General features: G+C 31.7%; 1 protein-coding gene across 2 annotated transcripts in view; it reads right to left on the bottom strand.

The window, feature by feature from the left end:
- Positions 1-27,280, bottom strand: part of LOC134701839 (low-density lipoprotein receptor-like) — a 46,806-nt gene that overhangs the window by 5,876 nt on the left and 13,650 nt on the right. For both annotated transcript variants that reach the window (XM_063562957.1, XM_063562958.1), the window contains 12 exons: positions 26,437-26,586; positions 24,083-24,251; positions 21,556-21,780; positions 19,637-19,752; positions 17,360-17,641; positions 15,159-15,314; positions 14,597-14,728; positions 13,654-13,773; positions 8,832-8,951; positions 2,738-2,857; positions 1,872-1,999; positions 454-550 (listed from right to left, as the gene is read on the bottom strand). In XM_063562957.1, the coding sequence (XP_063419027.1) occupies positions 454-550; positions 1,872-1,999; positions 2,738-2,857; positions 8,832-8,951; positions 13,654-13,773; positions 14,597-14,728; positions 15,159-15,314; positions 17,360-17,641; positions 19,637-19,752; positions 21,556-21,780; positions 24,083-24,251; positions 26,437-26,586 (1,815 nt within the window). The remainder of the gene's footprint in view (positions 1-453; positions 551-1,871; positions 2,000-2,737; positions 2,858-8,831; positions 8,952-13,653; positions 13,774-14,596; positions 14,729-15,158; positions 15,315-17,359; positions 17,642-19,636; positions 19,753-21,555; positions 21,781-24,082; positions 24,252-26,436; positions 26,587-27,280) is intronic.

The following is a 27,280-nucleotide window of genomic DNA, read 5'->3' as shown; positions in this document are numbered from 1 at the left end:
TTTGGGCGCCTGTTGTGCTAAATGTGCAAGCACCTGTTTGGGTGCCAGTTGTGCTCTGTATTATTTCTAAATATCAAATGTAAGACAGCATTCGATTTTACTAAAAACCTGTGTCATCGTTTCTCTGTATAACCCATGTAAGGGTACATTGTTTACATAACCTTCATTTGTTTTATTTGGCGTTTTGGATTCAACATTTGTTTCTTCCAATTAGATCAATTTGAAATGCATTTGGTATTATGTCCAAAGTAGTCCTCCTCCTTATCAGACGGAAGACATGTCTTATTCGATACTGTTGGTTGTGCATAATTATTCCTGTCATGAGCTGTGGATAAAAAAGAATCTGAAAACACCGAAGCCAAGCCAACGTCATATTGACACCATTACATAAATGTCTTCACTCAAAGAAGTTTACGTGGTTGTTTTTTAAACTCTGGAGGAAAAAGTAATGACCTAGCCAGTGCTCTTTATCTACTCTTCCAAATCCGTTTGAATATTCCGACCACGTTCTGAAAAAGTCCACAGATCCATCAGTTCTCTTCTGTATTACCTGTGTGCACAAATGGAAGATAAAAAGATAAACACACCAAAAACACTCTATAAAAATAACAATTAGGAGATAACTGTATTGTATTTTAAGCTCCGACGGCATCAATTGGGGATTTGATGGTCGCAAATTAAGTTTACTGGCGACGCGTTAGCGGAGACAGTAAACGGGTATTTGCGACTATCAAATCCCCAATTGATGCCGTCGGAGCTTAAAATACAATATTGTTATCTCCATTCTAATGAAACTAACAGAAAACAACGTTAATTAAATTAACAGTACCAATTTTCTTGCACCAGATGCGCATTTCGACAATACATGTCTCTTCAGTGATGCTCGTGGCCTAAATATTTGAAATCCAAAGCTTATATAAAAGATGAAGAGCAATAATCCAAAAGGTCCAAAAAGTATAGCCAAATCCGTGAAAGGAATCAGAGCTTTGCATGAGGGAGATACATTCCTTAAAACATGTATTTAAAATCTGTTATGTGCCGTCTGCGCTTGCGCGTATGTCCCATAGCATCAATTGTGACTGATTGATGCCATGTAAGAAAGCGACGTTATCCAATCAAAATGAACGTTACAAACGTTGTTGCATTAGAATGAGTGTTATCTCTAATGGAAAACGGTTAAAAGTTTTGTTTACAACATCTCATCAACCGGTTCAATGTTTTAAATTATTGAGTGCATCAGTATTTGGGTTCTTTTTATTTAAATCTATATTTGATATAAGGTAAAGAATAAAAAAAAACAGAAAAGCACAATCTACACAGTTTCAGGTCCTTGAAGAATACTAAACTTTGCTACATCGATGATATTGAACAACATACTCATGCTTGAATTTTTATTATCTACTTTTATCCTTATAGATTCTGCCTGTTTTAAGATAAAGCCTTGTGACTTGAATGATTGCATTCCCATTAAAACAAAAATTAACAAAATTGCCATTAGCGATTTTCATGAAAGTGTATGGAGATATGAAAACATTATTAGAAAGAAAACAAATCCTACTTTCTGAAAACACGGTGCCATATTGAATCATAATTGATATGGTCATATTTATAAATTAACTGTTTACAATGTTTTGAAATACTAAGGCCTCAGGAAAAGATTACCTTGGCTGTATTTTGCACAACTTTAAGGAATTTGCTCTTCAACCTTATACTTTATTTGGTCATTCAACGTTTTTTATTCGAGCCTAACTGGTGCGTTTTTTGTAAACGAAAAACGCCTCTGAGGCAAATACAAAATTTCAATCCTGGTATCTTTGATGAGATTATTGATGATATTGAAAAAGGTCTATTTGTTTTATTTTTATACTTACTGTCCATTTCTTGTATCCGTTCATGATACAGTAAACAGATATTTTATGAGACGTCATTTTGCCTTTAGGGTAGACAAAATATACACCATCCTTATCACTAGAAATATCTGCACATTCTGAAGGTAATTCTACAAAAAGATTCACAGATATTTAGGAAGTACAAAATGGCTGGGTGTTAAACAAACATGTTTTAAATGTTATAAAAAGTAAAATCACAAAAAGAAATGAACTCAGAGGGAAATTCAAAAAAGAAGTTCCCTAATCAAATGGCAAATCAAAAGCTCTATCTCATCAAACGAATGGATAACAACTGTCACATTTCTGACTTGGCACATACATTTTCTTATTTAGAAAATAGTGGATTAAATTTTGGTTTAAAGCTAGCTAAACCTCCCACTAGTATGATTGTCGCATCACATTCCATTATATAGACTTTGATGTTTGAACAAAACAAACAGACATAATAGGTAATAATGTCAAAAAAAGAGTATAATTGTAATTTTGTGTGTGTGTGGCACGATATGTTAATTGTGTTGAATATTCTGAATTTGTTTTGATCAGTAGCAGCTCGTACTTAAAACTCGTTGTATAGTTAGAGCGCCACATATTTGTCTTACGCAGTCGAACCGTGTGTAGCAAACTAAATTATAAACATTTTTATCTTTGTTGATTTTTTTTTGTATAAATATACAAACCAAAGGAAAAAATCACGGGAAAACACACTATCTCTTAAAAGAGCGAGACTGTGTGTTTTGACATTGCATTAACTTCCCACCATGCATCAAATACATAAGTTCACTCAGACTCTTTTTTCATATAAACAATTATTTAAAAAAAACTTTATGAAATCACCAATAAAACCTTACTTCGGTTACACCTTATACCGTTCCAATATGTTGAGCTGTTGCAACTACATCTGCTACTTATACAGTCCAAATCGTCTTGACATTCCACTGAATCTGTGCAAACTTTGCCCATTTCTTTCTCTGGATGAAAAACAAAAAATGAAGTTTTGATAGAGAAATTTGAAAGCTATCAGAATACCGAAATCTGACAACATTTGTGAAGCAATCAACAATAATAACTACGTATACCATATAAAAAATGAGAACGATTTCTTTTGATCAGACTTATATCCTTTATTTGTGTGTTTGGGTTCATGATATAGGCAAGGAATCATGTGCAGGTAATGGGTCGAGCTTATTTTATATTTGTGCTTTCTGTAAAAATATGATTTTTAAAACAAAGGTTCATAGTTATCTGTTCAATATTATGGCAACCAGGATTGACGGATGACAAGAAACACGAATGCGGCCACTTTCGTTTTACACGGAGTCAAAAATGTAACTAAAATGCTAGAATTATGGAGATTTCAGTAATTTAGCATGAGTTAATGGTGCTAGCTACTACCCGATATATATGCATTGTATTGTCAAAACAGCCCATATTTATGTAGCAGAAGTATTCTTATATCCAATAAATAACTATAAGTTTACATTTTAACAATTTTGTAAAACTCCTATATTTTGGGGCCAAAAAGGGGTCTTACTGGACCTACTCCTTTGTGTGCATAAATAAAAATTATGAGATAAAATGTTGAAATAACAATAAATTATCAAGTTTTTTATGAAGAAAAGTCTAACTGGTCAATACATTTCAAATATATCTCCAAATTCGTGGATTTGGGCAAATAACAAATAATCGGTATAGTTTAATTACTACCACTATTTGATATTAATTAATGTTGTAATTTCCATTGTTATATCAGTATTGCAAATCTTATCCTGAATTTTGTCGATCCTATTTTTGGAATATTATTTAAGAAATTCATGTGACGTCACTTTGTGCGTTGGTGGTATGGCTAACTCGGCTGTGAATTTTTATGTGCTGATTTAAGTTGTATTATGTATCCGTTTTTACTGTGTAGTTAGTCAACACTTCGATTTTATCATGTATATATTATATAGTCATTTTATAAAACTTCACTGGTTGCAAAATTATGAATTATTCGAAATAACAAAGATGTTCTTATTCCAGGCAGAAACCCTAACCGTATTAGGCACAACTTTTTGGAACTTTTGTTCCTAAATCTACTTGTCTTGACTTTCGAACTTTTTTCATCTGAGCGTCACTGGCCAGTAAGCCTTGTGTGGACGAAAGACGCGTCTGACGTATACTTTTTTTTTTAACCAGGTACCTTTTGTTAGCTATAATTGGCGTGTTTCTCTGTCCTATATGTTCTCTCATTTATTTGTATTGTAGTCCTGACATGTAAAGTTGTTAAAGACAAGATATATTTACCATTGCCGTAGTATCGGGCGGTTTGGCATGCCACAAAACCGAATTCATCCCACCATTTTTTCTTAAAATGTCCTGTGCCAAGTGTGTGTGTTCAAGTTTAATGTTAACTTGTGTATCTGTTGTGTCGTTGTTTTCCTCTTATATTTGATATGCTTTGCTCAGTTTTAGTTTGTAGTCCGAATTTGTTCTTCTCAATCAATTTATAAATTTCGAACAGGGGTTGACTACTGTTGACTTCATTAGAGACATATTTGCTATTTATTGGTTAGACTGTTTATTCATATACTGAAATCTTTGTGATGTATTGTATAAATCAAAATATTCAAACAAATTTCAAAATTTGTGTTTTAGCAATTCATTTTTTTTTTAAAATACGCAATATAATGGGGGAGTTAACTCTTTCCGTAAAAAATATATACTGGGTTGATATGAAATTTTTTATTTGTAGCTAGAAACAAATCGTTGACATATTTTTTCCTTTCATTGTTCGAAAAACATATCTCCCCACAATGTATTTCAAAATTGTATTTCATTAATTTTGTTTATGCACACAAAAGATTTTTTTTACTGAACAATCTGACCTCATTTAGGCAATTTTCAAAGACTCATATTTTGGAAATAATATTATGATTTCACGTCCCCTCACGCATTGACGATGTCCTCAATCGGAACCGATCCCCTCACGCATGACATAATAAAAATATAAGGTTTTTAGATTTATTAAGATGTCGATCAACACCGGACAGCGTACACGCCGCCCAAATCGACATTCATACCCATTAACCGAATAAAAAGTATATTTGAACTTTATATATTCAAAATTGAAATGTCACTTTTTAGGCAAAATCTCGTGCGGCAACTGAGTTTGTAGGAGTTCAACACCACGTACAACAGTAAATAATACACGTATCTCTTTGTTTAAGTATCCACCACAGCATAGCATTCTCCGAGTTTCAATATTTTGATCAGTCGAATAAGAAAATTGCGATTTAGAAATGTCTATACCCTTCGAAGCGATGACAATTGCTCCACTCAAGCACAACCGGAAAATCCTCTCATGATTTTCATTGCAGAACCAAATGTTCTGCGTGTGTAGATTATCAGCCGTGTTTACCACACTGACAAATTCCATCTACGCATAAAAGTTTGTCACTGCAAACATATGTATTTTTGCATTTTGAGTTGAGTTCTAAAAATTATATAAACACTGTATATGTAAATATGATTAAGTTAACTGAGTCGTTGTGAATTAAAGGATCTATATCTAAGGATATATATTTATTTGTAATTGTTTAGTATTATAAGACTATGATGATAGTAACAGTAATATACATGTATTTGTTAAGGATGAAAGGAAGGATGCTAAGAACTAATTACGCCCCTGTAATTGCATATTCAAGCTGTTTAAACCGGTGTTAGTTTCATTGATACACCATCCTTATCACTAGAGATAATTTTACATCCCGAAGGTAATTCTATGAAAAATATTCATAGATAGATTGTAAGCTAAAAATGGTTAAGTATTTAACAAACATGTTTAAACGTTATTAAAAGTAAAATCACAAAAGTACTGAACTCCAACGAAAATTCAAAAAAGGTTTCTAATCAAATAGCAAAATCAAAAGATTAAACACATCAAACGAATAGATAACAACTGTCATATTTCTAACTTGGAACAGACATTTTCTTGTGTAGACAATGGTGCAATAAAACTGTTTTTTTTAGATAGCTAAACGTTTTTATGACAGTTGCATCAAATTCAATTATGACGTCAACGATGTGTAAACAAAACAAATAACCATGTAAGAAAATGTCAAAAAGAGTACAAATGTGTGTATGTGTATGTGTGAGGCACGATATGGTAATTGCGTTGAAAACTTGAAAAGTTCTCAAATTTTGAACTTGTTCAAATAAGTAGCTCTTCATCTTTTATACAAGCTTTGGATTACAAATATTTTGGCCACGAGCATCACTGAAGAGACATGTATTGTCGAAATGCGCATCTGGTGCAAGAAAATTGGTACCGTTAATTTTATTACTACCACTGGGTCATTGCCTCTGCTGGTGGACTATTAGTCTCCGAGGCTATCACTAGCTCAGTAGCCAGTACTTCGGTACTGGCATGAAAATACGGATTTTTTGTGTTATTAAAATTTGCTGTTACAAAATGATAGAAATTGTTATAAATTAAGGAATGTATCTCCCTCAGGCGAAGCTCTGATTCCTTTCACGGATTTGGCTATACTTTTTGGACCTTTTGGAATATAGCTCTTCATCTTTTATATAAGCTTTGGATTTCAAATATTTTGGCCACGAGCATCACTATAGAGACATGTATTGTCGAAATGCGCATCTGGTGCAAGAAAATTGGTACCGTTAATTTAATTTATCACTGGGTCGATGCCTCTGCTTGTGGACCATTAGTCCCCGAGGGTATCACCAGCCCAGTAGCCAGTATTTCGGTACTGGCATGAAAATGCGGATTTCTTGTGTTATTAATGAATCCACAGTATACTTTTTTGACCTTTTGGAATATAGCTCTTCATCTTTTATATAAGCTTTGGATTTCAAATATTTTGGCCTCGAACATCACTGAAGAGACATGTATTGTCGAATTGCGCATCTGGTGCAAAAAAATTGGTACCGTTAAATCTATTACTACCACTGGGTCGATGCCTCTGCTGGTGGACTATTATTCCCCGAGGGTATCACCAGCCCAGTAGCCAGTACTTCGGTACTGGCAAGAAAATACGGATTTTTTGTGTTATTAAAATTTGCTGTTACAAAATGATAGAAATTGTTATAGATTAAGGAATGTATCTCCCTCATGCTAAGCTCTGATTCCTTTCACGGATTTGGCTATACTTTTTTTAACCTTTTGGAATATAGCTCTTCATCTTTTAAATAAGCTTTGGATTTAAAATATTTTGGCCACGAGCATCACTGAAGAGACATGTATTGTCGAAATGCGTATCTGGTGCAAGAAAATTGGTACCGTTAATTTTATTACTACCACTGGGTCGATGCCTCTGCTGGTGGACTAATAGTCCCCGAGGATATCACCAGCCCAGTAGCCAGTACTTCGGTACTGGCATGAAAATACGGATTTTTTGTGTTATTAAAATTCGCTGTTACAAAATGAAAGAAATTGTTATAAATTAAGGAATGTATCTCCCTCATGACAAGCTCAGATTCCTTTCACGGATTTGGCTATACTTTTTTAACCTTTTGGAATATAGCTCTTCATCTTTTATATAAGCTTTGGATTTCAAATATTTTGGCCACGAGCATCACTTAAGGTACATGTTTTGTCGAAATGCGCATCTGGTGCAAGAACATTGGTACCGTTAATTTTATAACAACAGCTTTGAACTTATACTTAAAACTCGTTATCCAGTTAGAGTGCCAGTTATTTATCTTATGAAGACAAAACGCATGTGGCGACCAAATCATGAAACTTTATATCTTTGATGAGTTTATTTCTCTAAATATACAAACCAAAGAAGACACAAACGGGAAAACTAACAAACTGTAAATAGAACAAGAATGTATGCTGACAGGGTAAGTGTTTCCACCATAAATCAGATACAAAATTTCACTTAGACTCTTTTTTAACCTCACTAATTAGCGTCAGTCGTCTGTCGTCTTCGTCAGTCGTCTTTGTCGTCCGTTATCGTCGTCGTTGTCCGTCGCCGTCTGTTAACTTTTACAAAAATCTTCTCCTCTCAAACTACTTGGCCAATTTCAACCAAACCTGGCCGTAACCAACATTAGGATATCTCGTTAAAAACATATGTCCGGTGACCCTGCAAGCAAACCAATATGGCTGTCATGGCTAAAATTAGAACATTATACATTGTTGATTTTGGCTTAAAAACCAAAGCATTTAGAGCAAATCTTACAGGGTGATAATGTCAATCATGTACAGATCTATCTGCCCTAAATTTTTCAGATATATCGGACAACTGGTTGATGGGTTGCTGCCCCTGAATTGGTAATTTTAAGGAAATTTTGCCGTGTTAGGTTATTATCTTGAATATTATTATAGTTAGAGATAAACTGTGGGGAGGAATTATGTTCAACAAAGTAAGATCTAAAAATAGGTCAATATGACCACAATGGTCAGTTGACCCCTTAAACATGTTAAAGAGTTATTGCCTTTTATAGTCAATTTAACCATTTTTTCAAAATAAATTGTAATCTTTTACAAATTTTCTACTCTGACAACTACTGGGCCAAATTTAACCAATCTTAAACACAATCATCATTGTGGTATTTAGTTTTAAAACAAAATGCGTCCGATGACCCCGCTAGCCAAACAAGATGTCCGCCATGGCTCAAAATAGAATATAGGGTTAAAATGTAGATTTTGGCTCATACCTCTGAAACCAAAGCATTAAGAGCAAAATCTAACAGTGGTTTGTTGTTAATTCAGTCAAGATCTATCTGCCCTGATGTATAGCACAACCGGTTATTGAGTTGCCGCCCGTGTTGGTAATATCTACAAACACATCACCATCACCAAAACCCAATTTAGTGATGAATCCATCTGTGTCTTTTATTTGATATGCACAAAGACCAAGTTGGGCGACAGAGCCTCTAATTTATATATACAATTATTTTATAAAACTATTTACAAAATCACTTATAAAAACTTACTTCGGACACACCTTATACCGTTCCAATATGTTGAGCGGTTGCAACTACATCTGCTACTTATACATTCCAAATTTTCTTGACATTTAACTGAATCTGTGCAAACTTTGCCCATTTCTTCCTCTGAAAAAAACCAAAAATAGAGTTTTGAAAAGGGAAACTTGAACGCCAGCAGAATTACCAAAAACTGACAACATTTGTGAAACAATCAACAATAATAACTACCATATGAGAACGATTTCTTTTTATCCAAGTGAATGCATGATGTATGGACTTGGTTTATGATATAGGCAAGGGATCATATAATTTAAATTTAATTTAAAGATATTTAATTGTTCAAAATGACAAAGGAGTCAGATACAAGTTTTTCAACTTAGTAACATCTTCTCCGAAACAATACAAAATATACACATTAATTAATGAACACATCAAATATGTTATAGTAACAAATAATTTAAGAATAAAGACATGAAAACAAAATGAAACTTTTTGAAGCAAATCAATGGATTTTAATAGAGTGCATCCTTTTACAGTATATAAAACACGAACACACCGAATTGTTTGTGTGGAATTATGTATACGCAAATCATGTTTTGTTTAGACATAACTTTAATAAGTGTCCGTGTGTTTCTCATAATAATGTGTGGGATATTACCATCAACTACACAATGGTAAGCATAGATTTGAAACTTAATGTTGTAGTCTTTCGTTAAAATCCATTGAATCGTTATTGATAACATAACATTTATAAATTAAAGTAGTTATTCATCAACATCTTTCGAGTATTGCCATTACATGTATATAAAATTATTTTTAATCACATGTATTGTTAACAGAATTAAGGTTGTCAAAGCAGAGAAAAAACGCTTGGTATATTTATGCGTCTGGCGTATAAAATTATAATCCTGGTACTTTTGATAACTATTATACGTTTGAACAGATATTATCATTTTCTTTTGTACTTAAAACATCATCACCATTTAATAACAAATCGATAGTAGTATTGACATTAAAGAAATTTATTTCGTTTAACACCAGATTTCTCTGAGTTGAAAAATTTATTTAATTAAATTAAATAAAGGAGTAGGGGCTTTAATGGCCTAAAATGGCCCCAGATTTACAAGATAATAAAAATTCTAACACAGCAGATTTTTCTCCATAAATTATTAGAATATGAGTAAATGATTTAAAAAAATGTTTTTATTTAACTAAAAAAGGTTCAATGACGTCACAATGGTAGGTGCAAATGACGTCATAATTGGGAAAATAAGCAAAAATACCGAAAATTTGATGGTTTTTCTAAATTTTGACCACCGCACCATGCTTGCACCAATAAGAAATTTTAACATTTTGACAAGTTCATACATATCAAACTTGGGATAAAAAATCTTTTTGGTGCAAGGTTGGTGCGATAGTTTATTTTATATTTTTCATAGCCAAGCGGAGCAATAAAAAGCTGAAATTTGCCTTCCAAATTGGACCTTTTCATCTGACAAAGTTTAGTTTATACATTCTTATACCTATAGAAACTTATTATTTTTTGTTTATGAATGTAAAGTGTATTCCGAATTATATTTCCGTAAGTTTATCTAGTTAAATTTCTTTAAAAAATCCGACAGCAATAGACTTCATGTGTAAGGGAGTCAATAACAACTTTGAGGACAATTTTTTTAATTATGAAATTTTAGATAAGACCTTCAATATAACAAAATCTGTACATTTCTGGTGTTTTTGCTAATTATAAATTCAAAATTTGTTGTTTGAATGGGGCAATCTTCTCTCTCTGGTATTAGGGTCAGATCCATGATTTAAGTAACGAAAAGTGGGGGGTGGTATTTTACTTAAATTTCCATAATTGGCGAGAAACACGAGATTTATTTCGAAAATGAAACTACCTATATTCCAATTGGATGTGTCTTTGTGGGTAATGTGCATAGAGAACATGTTCTATAAAATTTGATGGTAAAAAACGGAAACGGCCTAAGGTAGTCTATCCATATATCCGTATAAACATGTATATATTATTATATAAGTACGCCTGAGCCTGTGACAACTCTACAACAGATTTATTCATTGGATCACCAGCAGTGATGGTGATACATGGCTGTGTACATTATGTATATACAACTCGTTTAAACCTCAACCTAACAATGTAAGATCTGTAAATTTGCAAATAGATATAGGAAGATGTGGTGTGAGTGCCAATGAGACAACTATCCATCCAAATAACAATTTAAAAAGTAAATCATTATAGGTTAAAGTATGGCCTTCAACACGGAGCCTTGGCTCACACCGAACAACAAGCTATAAAGGGCCCCAAAATTACTAGTGTACTATATGGATAATTGACCTTTCCATGCATAGAAACAAGAGCCTGAAGTCTGTAAGCATACTATATGTCTGTTACCTTTTTAAAGGTTATGTTTTGAAAAGTTTTATAATCATGCGTAAAAATGAAGTGTAAATTTTAAAATGTGACCCGGCTTTGTTGTTAAGCCCTATTTGTGGGCATTATGTTTTCTGGTCTATACGTCTGTTCGTCCGTGCGTATGTCAGTCTGTTCGTCCGATTGTCCTTGTGTCTCGCTTCAGGTTTAAGTGTTTGGTCAAGGTAGTTGAATCTGACATCAGACTCAGACTTTTTTTTGAAGTAAATTTTACTGTTTGTATTGTGTGTTTGATTTTTTTCTACTTTGCCTAGAGGTAAAGGGAGAGGGGGTTTGAGATCGCAAAAATAACATGTTTAAAAGGGGGTGCCGCTGTTTTGTCACCTTACCCAGTTTAACATTTTAAAAATATATACCTTTTCATAAATTGCGTAGGAAAAAAAGTTATATTATATATATCTGATAGTTTTCTCAACTTTTCACTTATTCAAGCTTAAAAAGGTGTAAATAGAAGTGCCCCTTCAACCCCAACCCCTTCCAGACACAAAACTACTGTGATTGAAATACACTGACTTTTGAAAACACCCTTTAATGCATGTGTCTGTATCTATTTATTTAAGATAATCAATATTAAGATTTCTAAGCGCTAAATGTGTCTTGTTTTTATATTATTCTTCTTGTCGCTGATAAGTGAGACCCCATCTAGCATCAGATGCACAATTTGTATATATCAGCAATACCCGGTGTTTTGTTTTGTTTGTTGGTGTTTCAATATTGCTTTTCCCCTTAATATTTACCTTGGAGTTTGTTTCTTTTTACAATTTACATCTTAAATTGCCTTTCTGTTTCAATATATTTAAAATTAAATCTTGTAAATAGAAAACAAATCGCGGTTGCCATGGGCATAGATATGTTGCTAGGGAGAAACAACAGTGAATTGGCAAAAAAGTGCAATTAATTATGTAATATTTAAATAGTGTACAAGTGTAAAGTTCACTACATGCTAAACAGGTTCAATTTCTAATATAGATATATTCAAGCTGTATAATAATCATATTTGATGAGTTTAACTCAGCCATTTTAGTGGTTGCTAGGCAACAGAATAAACGAGCTAAACCAAAAATTCGATTATTTTCAGAAGGTCTATGGTATAGACTTACAACATGACAAATTAAATGGAATTTGGGGGTGGGGCCAAAAATGGCCCTTATAGCCCCTAGTCCTTTAAATTAATTAAATTGTTCATGTGGTTTTATTAATGAAAATGTTGAACACTATCTATTAAATTATTTAATAGATAGTGTTTAACATTTTCATTAATAAAACCACATGAACAATTTGCATTTTGTATCAAACTTTATTGTGCATTGAAAAGCCCATCATACAGTGCGCTAGATCTGTTACGCATCCTTGTGTGTGAAACTGAATACGAACGATCTCATAAAGAACCATATATTTGAATTTATTATTTCTATGGTTAAGTTTATGCAAATTTAATTTAAAAAGGGAAAATGTAGGAATCGATCGTATACTGAAGTCTACAGTATTCCACAATGCTATAGATAAAGGAAAAAAAGACTGTTGATCATGTGCAGGTTGAGGATCGAGCTTATCTTATATATGTGCTATCTGGGAAATTCAATTTTCTAAACAAAGGTTCATAGTTGTACACAGGATAAACTGTTCAAGAATCTGGCGGACGGATGACAATAAACATACGATTCACAGATTCACCCTAAATTTAAGGCAATAGTCTATTTACTAGCAATAATATTCTGTTTCTCTTCATGCTCATCAGGGTTACTTGATTGGAGAAAGATAAATAAGAACAAAACAAAATCAAGGCAGCTGTTTGCTTTCTTTCTTTTTTTAATGTTTAAAGTCCTGTCCCGCAGATTGTAGATTTGCTAATATGAACCTTGCGACAAGATGCGCAAATGTCAAAGACTGCTGTTTTCGGAAATTCATGTATTTGTACAAAATGAAAAAGTTCAAAAGAATTTGATTAACAAAGACACACATAAATAAATATAAAAAGACTTTCTTTTATTTACATAAATAAGGCCGTTAGTTTTCTCGTTTGAATTGTTTTACATTGTCTTATCGGGGCCCTTTATAGCTGACTATGTGGTATGGGCTTTGCTCATTGTTGAAGGCCATACGGTGACCTATAGTTATTAATGTTCGTTTCATTTTGGTCTTTTGTGGATAGTTGTCTCATTGGCATTCATACCACATCTTCTTTTTTATATTGTCCAGATAGTGTGATTTGCAGTAGACTGACATTCAAAATACCAAAACATAACTTGCATTATATGACATAAAACAATAAATAACAATCTTTTTCTCTAACAAAAAAAAACAAATATATATATGGAAAAATAGTATATTGTTGCATGTTTCCTTGTCTATTTAACTCGTGTATAAACAAAATCTTACTTTTGACACAAATAGTTCCATTCCAAGCAAACTGTTTACAGCACTGACAAATACCATCTATGCATAAAAGTTTTCCACTGCACTCATTAGTATTTTCGCATGTTGAATTGATCGTGAGTTCTAAATATATATATATTATATATATATATGATTGTTGCATGGTAGTCGTGATTGGAACGTTAACTTTATCGTATTCAAAATGAAAAAGAAAATGGCTATTGTTGTATTATAGTTTGTTTCTGTGAAGTGAAATCCAAAACATAGCGAAACAGATTTATTTTGCCATATGGCAATTTAACCAATAGTATTTATGAAAGATATGCATGAGACATGGCATTACCAAAATATATCTTTTCATTAAATCGTCATCTTTGTACAAGACAACTTAAAGCAACGGATAATTTTGGTTCGGGCTTTATTCTTACTTCAAAAAAGGGCCAAGACCTCAAAGATATTAATATTTTGGATTTTTTTGTAATTCTGTTTTATTAACAGAGTTTGTACCCTTTATATTCTAAAGTTTTCTAAGATTTTTCATATATCATACAACACAGATTATAAATACAGAAATTCGACTAATTAATGTCTGAAGAACAACGTATATTTAATCTGGTAGATTTGTAATACTTTTTGATTTTCGAAAAAAAAGGTTGTCTGAACGTTGTGTAATTTTAAAGAATACGTGGTGATGGCAGATATTTGGATATAGCAATAACATGTCTAGAATTTTGTGCAATTTCACCTTAAAAATTATATTAACCTCGACCGATCTTATCTGCTTTGTGGTTGCTGTCTCATAGACCCAATATATTGTTTTTTTTGTTTAATATGAAACATATCGAATATGGTGTGTGATTGTTCTATCAAGTTCATTTACATAAACTCAAAATCATTTTTGTTTTTTTACACACAAAAATAACGTAGTATTATAATGATATTTTACTTTTATCAGCTCTAAGTGTCGTCATGGATGTTGGTTGGGATTCAGCCGATGATTTTGTAGTTAGTATGTTTGTGTTACCGGATACAGTTCTCTCTGATGTTGTCATTGTCGCCACTTCAGTTGTATCCATATCTGAAACAGTAATTTATACATTATTCTTTATACAAACGGATCGACTTACATTAATGCTTGTATTTCAAAATCATAATAAAATAATTAGACTGATATACTTCAGCAATTTCATCGGGCATAAATACTGAGTATATGAACAAACACATATACAAATTTTGCCGGATAAAGTGAGTTAACCTTCGGTATATGATGGGGTTGGTATTAATTATTGCTCGATCCTAAGTTTTCTTATTTGCTGCCGTTAACTATCTATTCGTCTTCTTCTTTTGATCTTGGTATTGTTTTCGTGGTTTCCGTCGGTTTTTTTTTAAGCCAAACATTTTAATCGTAACAAATGATTCATATAAATATATATACCATATTCAAATTGGAAACTGTATTATTGAGAAAATTGCATTATTTGAAAAGTGAAAAATCTAAATAATTTTACCTTCAGGAACGCATGTGTGACCGTTGTGTGATATGTTCTTGTTATCTGGACAAACACATGTATACGACAATGAAGTTGAATCGTCTGATAGTACACGTGGTTTTGGTAAACACAAGTATTCACAGTTCACCTTATTGTCATCACATACATTGTGTCCTTTAATATAAAAGTGACAAGTTTCAATTTCAGATTTTAAATGACGAAACAAGGGGTTTAAATCTTCATCAACCAGATTATTCATAGCTTATGTAACCTACATCAAACTCAAGTGCAGACATCTAGGTATAATGCTTGATGTTAATTAGGTGCTGATGTACAAATATCAATGAAAGTATCTAAAAAAAAGAAATGTTGATAGCTCACGCTCGTTTCGTTGTTCATTACCTTTCAAATTATGTCTGATTCAAGCAGATTTCTTTGATGAGAAAGACAATTATTGCACCAGTTAATAATGCTGTTCTGATCTGTTTGTTGTATTGAGTAGGAGCCCCCAAAAAACATATAGCTCCCTCAATTTGCTTCTTTTAATAACGATTACATTTTGATCCTGCTTTTTATTTACTAGTAACTTGTTCTTGTAAGTGCTTATTCAGTTTATTGAGTACTGTGGATAATTACGTTGATTTACGACATAATATATCAAGGTATCAGAGAAATTTATGTGCGCGTAAGCTAGAAAATCTCTTAACATTTGTCAGGTCATATGAATTATTCTTTTATCGTTGCTTTTAGTCCTTGTGTGTACGCCTGTATTTTTGTAAGATACTGGTCTCGGAGGTTGTTGTGGTAATGATGCTGCCTGTATTTTTTTTGTGATGCTTGTGATCCTGGTAACTTATAAATCATATCCTTACATCTCATGTTGCGTATGGTTTATAAATTAAATCGATGTTGATATGAAATGTATGTATAGTGATGTGTTTTGTGTATTGTTTCGTGAAATGAAAAATATAACGATTGTCTTTCATTTTTCAATTTCATTAGCAAATGCTTGTTAAAGGGAATTTGTAACATTTTACATACAAACGGTTACAAACGTTCTTATAGAGAATAGTTAAGGCAATGTGTATTACAACAACTGTTCAGCAATTACATTTAAGGTGGTATGGGAGACTTAAATTAATTAGAAATGATAAGGATGAGGTCACCGCGCAATTTCTAAAGCTACAGGTTGTGACAAAATGACACATTAGGTATGGATTATACAGGCAAAAACCTCATTATGTGATTATAAATTAACAAAATGATAGAATTGTAAAATAAAATACGAGAAGATAGCTTTTAGAAAATAGTTTGAGAATATCAAAAGAAGAGACAGGGTCACCGTGGGTTTTTTTTCAAGTAGGAATACAAAATAGCAAAATTTCATGTAGATTCCTACAGAAAATGCACTATTTTAGAGTAACCTTCCCTTAAAATGCAAATTAAAAAATAAATAATTAGAAAACAAGCTATAATAATATACCCTTATAAATAAATTAATATTTTAAAGTTATAATCTTACAATTTTGTTCTTTTGAATTCAAATTCACATTTGTTAACTGCATTCCTTCATCAAATTTTGCTAACTGTATTGAAAATCTGGACCTTAGATTCTCTGTTTTTCACAATCCAAGATGGCAAAAGGCACACATACAACCTTATTATACAAGTACGTATTTCTGCCCAAGGCGACGTCACTGACAATACGTCGTCGACTATGGACAAGTACAATAGTTTGAACGTTATGTTCCCGCGATAATCTTAACAGTTGTTGTGCTATCTTCATTTTTATATTCTCGTCTTTCATTTTTTCATAATTGCTTTGTCTATATGCCATTTTGTTTTTCTTTGTTGACATATTTGTTTGTTTAAATAGTGATTACGAAAGCAGTACAATGTTGCCTGCTGTACCACTATTTTTGACACTTTTACCTATAATGTCTGTTAACACATATTGTTTTCAATATAATGGACCTTTATGCAACTGTCATTCCAGTATGAAACTTATCTTGCTATGCTACCAATCCACTATTTTATGCATACGGAAATGCATGTAAATGTCAGGAATATGACATTTGTTTCCATTCGTTGGATGTGTCTGAGCTTTTAATATTACAATTTGAAAATGGACTTTCCGTTTTGAATTTTCATTGGAGTTCGGTATTTTTGTTTTTGTATTTTTAAAATCTTAACTTTCATCGTGAAACTAATTTCCTTACCTACATTTTGTAGAGATTCATGATACACTTTGATACCCATTGGTGAATTAAGACCTAGTACCATTTTTTTGTAGTTTTTTCCTGTATATTTATGAGCCATACAAATATCTTCTCCTGACCAGTCTGTCCAAAAAATATTATCCTCAAATACAGCCATAGAAAATGGAATAGATATCTGTGCAGTATTATGTAATACGGTACGGATTCGAGCACCATCAAAATCAGCAGACATGATGGTATGTAGTTTAGCATCAATCCAAAAAATTCTACTATCAATGTAATCTGTAAAATAATAACCAGAAGAAGTTTATGGGTAATAATATTAAGTGACATCAAGGGATATATATGCGAGTGAAATATATTAATCGGTACTTATAAAAATAACAATCATACATATAAATTTAAAAACAGAGTTATTTGAATGCTTATCAGTAACCGCGTGGAGAACGTGTATTTATTTTGGGCTTAGTAGGCGGGGCTTATTTCAATACACCATATCACTATTTTGGAAATCTCTTTCCTTGAACTTTTGATACCATACAGCAACTACTTTTCCATTTTTGCGTAACCTTTTTACTTTTATGACGTTGATATTTTACGGGAACTTTTGTGAGGTATAGTTGTGGCAGACAAATAGCGATAAAGTGTATACATGGTAAGTAGTGGTGTAACGTCCTTTTATATAAACAACACGGCGTTGAGCAAAAATCTGAAAGGTTTCTTCGATCGAAGACATAGATAATAGACGATTGAAACAAGTTCAGTAAAACACTTTTAAAGCTTTCTAATTGTTATCCTGGAATTCGTTTTTTTATAGACCAATGGAAGCAGGTTCTTTATTCTTATAGCCGGCACACAGTGTGCTAGTGGGTGATCTAATAGGATATACCTTTATATGGAGTCAGTAAATTCCTTATTGGGATTTGAGGTTAACTCACTCCATACATATGGAATTTATTGACCACTTATATATCGTATCAGGTCTCTTGCACACTATTATATAATCAATGGTATCCAATTTTTTGGAGCATAAGACTTTTTTGAACTCTTGTCTAAATCAGGACAGGAATAGTTGACCGATATTTATAAAAAGAAATATGGATTTAAAAGATACATTTAAGTTACAAAAAGTAAAGTCTCCAAGGAGACTGTGTGGCTCACCTTATATTTTCACTTACAATTAATGCATGATATAATGCAACAGTTACATTGTTTGCATATGATATCAGCCAAAACTGCATTTTCTTCTTATGTTTTATTTTTAGTCATGTCTGGCATGTTGGTGGACTGGCATGGTCATCGGAGACATGTTTTAAACTAAATACCTTGCTGATTGCGATTAAGTTTTGTAAAGTTTACTCTGTCGTTTCAGGAGAAGACTTTTGTAATACAAGTGAGACGTTTAGCTAACTGGAAATCCAGGTTTTATTCACGATTTCTACATTGGAAAATGACTGTACGAAGTCAGGAATATGACAGTTGTGATCCATTCGTTTGATTTCTTTCAGCTTTTTATTTTGATTAGGGAATTTCTGTCTGAATTTTCCTTGGAGTTCAGTATTTTTTTTTATAATAAATTTTTATAACTATGCATTTGTTCACTGAAATTATCAATAAAACAATAAGAAAAAAAAGTAGGAAATACAAACATTTTGCAGTGTAGAAATTGAAAAAAATACTGTCTTCCAAAGGTCAAAGTTTAGGGAGGAAACACGAAATTGCTTTTGTTTGTTTGAAATGGCTTTAAATATTTCCCTTACATAACTGCGTTGTATTGCTCTGTTATATTTGTAAACATGACCAACAATATTAACATTATTTATACACAACAGCAATCACTCGTCTGAATTTTCTCGTTAAAAAGTATGTACAAATATTGGCTTCTTGATTGATGTATATAAAATGTTTTTCGGATGGTATCTGTTGAAGTTGTCTCGCACAAAAAAACACATGTATTATTTTTTCCGACTTAAAATTTAAATCAGCATCATTTGTTTGCACCTGCCCTTAGTCAGTAACCTGACTTTCAGCTGTTGTCGTTTGTTGATGTGGTTCATATGCATTTATTGTTCTTATATATAGATTAGACCGTTTGTTTTCATGTTTAAATGGTTTTACAAAACTGAAACTAAACAAAACGGCGATTATTGAATAATCTTGCTACATAGTTTTAAATTAAAGCTGTCACACAGTTATTGCATTTTTGTGTAAATCTGATCAGTATCTTTGTAACTACTATATATTGTGCAAGAAGGTACAAACATATTATTTACTCACCAATAGTTATAGCGTTAGGCCATGCCACATCAGTTGTAATTATTTTTCTGGTTGATCCATCCATACCGATTCTTTCTATCTTTGGGTTTTTTCCCCAGTCCGTCATGTAAAAATATCTATGATTATAGATTTATTTTCAAAATAAACCGCAAAATCACTTTGTATTTTAAAAGACAAATGTATCAACTAGCTAATGAGTATCAGTTAATAATCTTGTCTGCATTGATTCAACTTTAAACTATTGTCTGATCGGTTGTCAGGTGGAATTATTGAAAATTTATAAACATTTAAAACAAATTCTAATTAAATATTTCGTGGAAGGGCGGGCTAGATTTTTTTAGTGTATGAATACTATAAACCCGAGTTATCACACACAACAAATTCTAATTTTTCGAAGATATGCATTTTTATCATCCAACTTGAAAGACTGTCATCAAGTACTTTCAGTAAAAATATAGCTATTTGAACACACCTTCTCTGTTTTTGTGACTCATTAGATAGGTATTTCACTTGACCCATATTCTTTATCTTTTAGTACTGGGATTTGTTTTGGTTTTTAAAGTCAACCTGTAACTTTAATATATAAAAATGATAGAATCTGAAGAGAGACGACGTATGAAATACTCTTACTTTGTACGATATCTAGACAAAATACTCAATAAACTCAAACACGTCCTAACATAAAATGGTGCACTCGATTTTCTGTTTTCGATATAATTGTTACCCAATTTTTAGATTTTTTTTCTTCAGTCACATAATAGTAGGGCAGACTCGAAAATTACTGAACTAATAGATTAATATGTTTTCCGTCTGTGGTAGTTTTTTTTTAAAAATCGGAGGTTATGCATTTTCTTCATCCAACTTGAAAGATACCCATGTCATCGACTTGATATCTAATTGTTCTGCTTAACTATGTACTAGATAAATTGAAAACTTATGCAAATGGTGTTTTTGAAATAAAACACCTCGTTATTGAGAAGAAAATTGCAATTTTGTTTGTTTCTATAACCTTTTAAAAATTTTGTCACTATAGTAAACAATACAGTAAACATTTATCGCCTTCTCTAACAAAGAGTTTCGATTCTTTTGTTCTATTTCAACCTAGTTTCCGACTGAAAATATGGTAAGACAAATGCCAACAAGTTTAAATTTTCTAAAAAGGTATGGACTGCTTCGCTCTACCCTAATTTAAGGTAATATGTGTGCATGTGGTTGTTAAATAGTATTGGAAATATGGTATTTGTAGATATTGATTGCAAAGAAAATGATACTCTTTAATAGTGTCTGTATGCGTTATATACCCATGCTTTAAAAAATTCTAGATTTCTTGTTGAAAAAATTTATAAATAGACACAACTCTGGACGTGTGCCTTGATTGTCAAAAGTTATTAACTACAGATAATTCAATTTTGTAAACATTGTATATGCACATTGTTTAGCAAAGCAAATCGTGCAAATTGCAGAGTAACAAAGCAAATAAACACGTATTAAAAATTGATATTTAAATATTGAATTAATCTGTGAAGTGTATGCATACTAAAAAAACGAACATGAACTAATGACAGTTGATCGGAACTGAAATACAGATAGTCAATTTTCCGGCATTAAATGTCTCATCCTGGCCGAGAAAAGTCTGTAATTTTTTAACTCATTTTAGCCAATAACTTTTGCTGTATCTCAGCCGCATCCAATCAGAATCTAAACGTGAAAAGTAATTTATTCAAAATGGCATATATTTCGATTGAAGCTAATAGCTCCGTACCGTGGTGCGAATCAAAATGGGAACAACTGTAGGATACAAACTCCCAGTGAATGACAGTCATCATAAGGTGAATACATAGCTGATTCAAGCATATTTGAATTGAAACGAAACATGTTATTGTTATCCCTACTCAAAGAGGTACATATTTACAACGTACCCATGTATTGGATCTAAAGCGATTCCTCTTGGTTCATCTAGATCATTATCAATTATTGTTGCCTTTTTATCGCCTTCGAGATTGGATACTTGAATAGTATCTATTCCCGTGTCTGTCCAGTACAAATTGTCATGGATCCAATCTATAGCAATACCATCAGGTGTTTCTATATCCTCATTTACAATAACTTGTTTCTTGCTCATAATACCATTCTTTATTTCAGATCTGCAAATATTTTCATAAAGCTGTCAATGTTTTCTTACAATCTGTATGTCTGCCAGATTAAATTTACAATGAGGTAGTGTCTACCTAAATTTGAGATACACCATACTTAATAATAAAACAATTTAGTTGTCTTTCAACCTCGTCGATTATAATGACTTTTCAAGGGCATACGATAAAGTTACAAGGGAGGTAATGGCTTTGCTAATGTAAAATTGATTTTCTCTACGTCAAACTGTGATATATCGGGAAAAGATGCAGTTTTGCGGCTGAGTTTTATTATTTAATTTAAAAACGATTTCATCGACCAATCTTTTTTAAAATGACATTTGGTTTGATTATGTATGCAAATTTCCATGAAAAGTCAACAACGTATTTTTGTAAATTGATAAATTTCCTGCAAAAAAATATTTTCTATACTAATATATTCTAGAAATAGCCAAAATTAACAAATCGAAGCTTGTGTTTATATTTTAAAACAAAACAAATTTTGAGCAAATATAAAAACATTCAATTTCATTTTACTAAAAAAAAAGAACATTAAGGTATGTTTTATTACATGTTTGATTTAATCAGTTAAAAAATACCCTATATGTACATTTAAATCAAAATTTCCATATGCGATCAAAACAGTAAAGCTTCTCGCATATAAAGATCCAATTTGTATACGTTGTTTTGTCAATGTTAATTATATTTAGAATTTTGTGATGTTTAATGCATATAATATCTATTTTTGGTGTGCTTTTTATTAAAAAAAAAGGATGTGGTACGATATCCAATGATACAACTCTTAACACGAGACCAGGTGACACATACATGAACAGCGTATTATAGAGCCTGTATTTGAAATTGTTCTTATCGACTGCTTCTCCTTTTTTTTATATAATCATCAGCTCCTTAAGGAAGTAGAAATCTAACACAAAATAATTTAAGTTAAAGATACACTATGCTAAATAAAAAAAATAATCTTTCAACCGCAGTTACAAATAATGACCTTTTAAAGCTTCTCGCATATAAACATATTTTTTTTACGTTATTTTGTCAATTCAAATTTTATTAAATATTAAGGGATGTATTATGATATCGTTTTTTTGATATTTTTTCATCAAAAGAGCTTTAAACTGTTCTAATCGACTGCAAACATTTTCATACCTATGATATCATTACCTTAACAGTGTGATGTTTGGTTAGCCACAAACCATGTTCTCGATTGTAACCTTGATTTGTTTTCTCTCAATCGAATTATGACTTTCGAACAGCGGTATACTTCTGCTGCCTTTATACATAATACTTATCAGCCCCTTAAATTGGTAGATATAGGTTGAGAGGTCATACCGGTTTATCTTTGAATGTCTTCGGTACCCATTTGAAAAAAAATATTCTTAATCTTTTTAAGAACACAGATTATTTCTCTTATGTTAATTGAGCATGCATTTACATATTCATCATTGATTTGGAGATTTGTAATAGTTATCCCATGATGACCCAGTTTGTCAGTGTAAGATCATCCTGATGACCGGAGCGCAGAGGGGGATCTAACATTGACACACCAAGTCCGAATGTGATAACTATTTAACATCCCAACTGTTATAGATTAGTTGAGAATAAATGTTCTACATATAATCTAGTTAAGAACTCCTCACAATCCTTTTAATATACTTAATATTAACAACATTATTATATAGTATATAACCCTATTCCAAATACATCTACTTTCATCAATTGTAGGTGTAATACCACCATTGATTTTACCCTAATAGTCTTTGTTAAATTTGCACTTTCCAAAAAATTGTGGAAAATTAATCTTTGTTTCAAATAAAGAAATACTTGGCATGAGTAAAGTTTTATCCTGTCCAGTTCTATAGAAAAAGTTTCACATAACATTTCATTGCATATAAGAAAATAACCATCATTGGAAGTTAACCAATCAAATTTCTCCCCTTATTCTATCTGTGTACAAGGTTTAGTCACCATGTAACCTCAAGATTACAAAATTTGCTATAGAAAACACAAATAAAAAACAACGGTGTTTTGAAATACCCAAGACATATGTTTATGACACAGAAATAGTTTTACTGCAATCAAATGTAAGATTAATTACCTACAACGGTCAAATTCAAGGGAATATTTTTTTAGACCTACTTTCGTATGCAACCGGATGTGACGTACCATGATTTGGTGGTATTACACCTAAATGTACAATTGCAAAATACGTCATTCAAACAGTTTTTCATTTTAAAATTTATCAAAATTTAATTTTGAAACGTCATGAGATGATCAAACGAAATCAATAATGAATAAAAACCTAGCTATTTGTTGTATTGACACATCGGACCAATATACATATTTATCTCTGTAAAAATCAACAGAAACAGCATTGGATAGTCCATCCACCAACGTTTCTTGCAACCAAGTACCAACTTCAAACTTTCTTATATCGAATCTATTTGCGAGCAATAACCACGGTCTTGGACCTTTGAAATAAATATTTCATAATTAAATTTCATTTAAACATGGTGTAGAGTCACAATTTTTAAAAGTAAACCATTATAGGTCAAGGTTGGGTCTTCAACACGGAGCCTCTACTCACAAGCCTAACATTTTTGATCTAAAAGAATATTAAGAGAAAATCATTAATCACTGGTAGATAATATTAAACTTTTGAAAACTAATCACTTAAATGTGTCATGTGTTGTTAAAATGAATAAAACCAATATTTGTTCCTTTGTAAACATTTGATATATTGTTCCTAAAGTCATCTCAAATTAAAAATAGTAATGCATATGTTTTTCATAACTCAATGGATAGTTTTCATTATAAAACTTGTGTACATATACTTTGTTTCTGAAGAAAATTCTTTAATTTATTCATATTTTGAAGAAGTTTACTTTATTTTAATTGCTTCCATCCAGGAAGCAATTCCCCCGACATATTTTCCGTATGCAAAGTGACCTCAGTGTGACCCATCTCTTAAAAATCCGGTGATCGCAATACGCATGGATGTCCTTAAAATAAACTATTATCTGAACTTACATGTTAAACACATGCTCAATGTACATGCTTTTTTGTTGATATGTTGTCGATTGTTGACAAACAGTTGACAATCGTTAAACTTCGGCTTCAAAACACGAACTTTAATTACCTGTCATATTTTCACAACAACACTGACCGATTGAAAAAACAAATTGACGATTATACGAAATTTACACGAAAAAAATGATAAATGAGTGCACAGAGGACAAAGTTTATGATGATTGTATCCATTGGTTCAAGAATTGGAAAAACATTATTTTTCACCGGTCACTCGTTTCTTATGACTTTAAACTAAGGTTTAAGCTACCTCTCGATAACCTGACAATGTATGATTTTTTCCCTTTTTGTGTATTAAAGATTACATATTTCAGAGCAATAAGAAATACAAATTCAAGGATGCTGTACTAACGTAATTTTCTTATGGCTTTACATCGCATAGAAACTAATAAACATGCATCCGATTAATGGGTAGATGCAATTAGTTACGTTACTTTTAGGTTTCTAAATTGTATGTTTCTTTATATTTCTATGTATCTTAACGTGTGTTTTTGTAGCAGTTTAATGTTTCTGTTGCTCCGTTTTGTTTCCTCTTAAAGTTGGTGTGTTTCCCTCAGTTTATTTTGTGACTCGTATTTGTTTCAGTTCAATCGATTTATGACTGTAAAATAGCGGTAAACTACTATAGCCTTTATTTGTTTTGATTTAATTCCGTTATGTTGTATATCTGTGATATATGTTTACACATATACCTGTTAACAAATTATATCTGTTTTGGGTTGTACATTAAACTTTGTAAATAAAACGGAATTAAAAATACTTTCATATAAGTAGGGAATAAAGCTAGATATAAAACCAGGAATCACTATTTTTTGCGGGAAATGTTTGTACCAAGTTGGAAGTAAAAATGTATGATAGTTCTTTTCCATTCTCTCCGTTGATTGATGTAGTCGAGTATTTATTTTTTTTACCTTCCTTATGTGATTTTTCAATTCATATTTATATATTTTTATATTCCCTTAAAAAAAGAGAAAGCATTCTTTCTGTTGCTGTATGCTAACACAACTTGCTTAGTTTAAGATCTTAACGTTTGGTGCTGCTTTTTTCAAAATGTTTGGCCTTATTGCGGCCGTTAATGTACATGTTTAAGGTTATACCAGAAGTTCATGTTGTTCAAATAAAAATACCATCAATGGCTAGGCTCAGCTTATTGTGGAAATTCTTCCCGAGGACTCACTAACCATAGCTCACGTGTCGACGTAATTTAAACGAATTATTTTGTCACAAATATTTAGTTCGTATAATTATGTATTGTGCTAAAACTTCAGATGAAATTCTTATTGACCAAGAATAAGAGGAGTTATATTTAGACCCTCAATCGTTTTAGCCTTATACGTACCTGATGGAAGCTACCACAGAAACATTTGTAATACACACGGATGTATAATATACAAGGGGTATTTTAAAAACTGAAATGCAATTCGTTAGACCAAAAAAATAAAATTAAGTTTAATGACAAAACGTTAAAAAGATATTTTTTTAAATGTTCACAATATTTTATGAGCTGTATATTAAGTCATATCAGGTACGTAACAGATAATCATTTGTTTGCTCGCTGTTGACTCTTACCATTCACTTTACATGTTGTTGCACCAGCTACATCACCGGCTACGACGCTCGTATTATAGCCTTCAATACATTCACATTCATAAGTTCCCTGTTTATCAATACATAATTGTGAACAAATGGGAGCTCTGCTAACTGTACATTCGTCAATATCTGGAAAGATAGGATAAAAAGTGATCCAAATGTTTCCTTATTATTCTGGAAACAAATTACAAAGGACAATGACACCAAACTTTTATTTAGAATATGATGATCATTTCATTTATTCCATATTGATAACATTTTAGTAGGTTTTTCTATATAAATCGGATTTTGTATAAAAGATAAAGCATAATCACCTGCAGAAAAAATATTCACAGCGCAAAATGTCGCGTGTATTTACGTGCATTATTTTGGTAAAAAAACGTTTGATGTACAATTTGTTTTGGTAAAACAATTGCCATAAAATACATTTCTCTCGGAATATTGAATAAAACAATTGGTAAATATGTGATTTAATTGACTTTGGAAAAGCTGATATTCACTTCGGCTGTTGGCCTCAGTGAATATTAGTTTTTTAAAAGTCAACAAAACTGCATAGTTACCTCATCAAAAGACAGTTATTGTATAATATTGACCTTGTATAGAATTTTAACAAAACGTTGATAAATAAACATAGCATGCATGCTCTTCCAAACTTATTATCAGTGACAAAAATCAATCAATTTAAATCTGATTAGCATACTTTTTTGAATGAAATAAAATCAGTATTTGGTTTTTTTCCTGTCTACATCACCTTAAAATGAATTTACTTAAACACCAATAAACAGCATTTAAACTTCCGAACAATACCAATTTAAACGCACTT

This window comes from Mytilus trossulus, unplaced genomic scaffold (assembly GCF_036588685.1).
Source record: "Mytilus trossulus isolate FHL-02 unplaced genomic scaffold, PNRI_Mtr1.1.1.hap1 h1tg000343l___fragment_2___debris__unscaffolded, whole genome shotgun sequence".
Lineage (NCBI taxonomy): Eukaryota > Metazoa > Mollusca > Bivalvia > Mytilida > Mytilidae > Mytilus > Mytilus trossulus.
The sequence above is the reverse complement of the archived record's forward strand: the minus strand, read 5'-3'. Positions and strand labels throughout refer to the sequence as shown.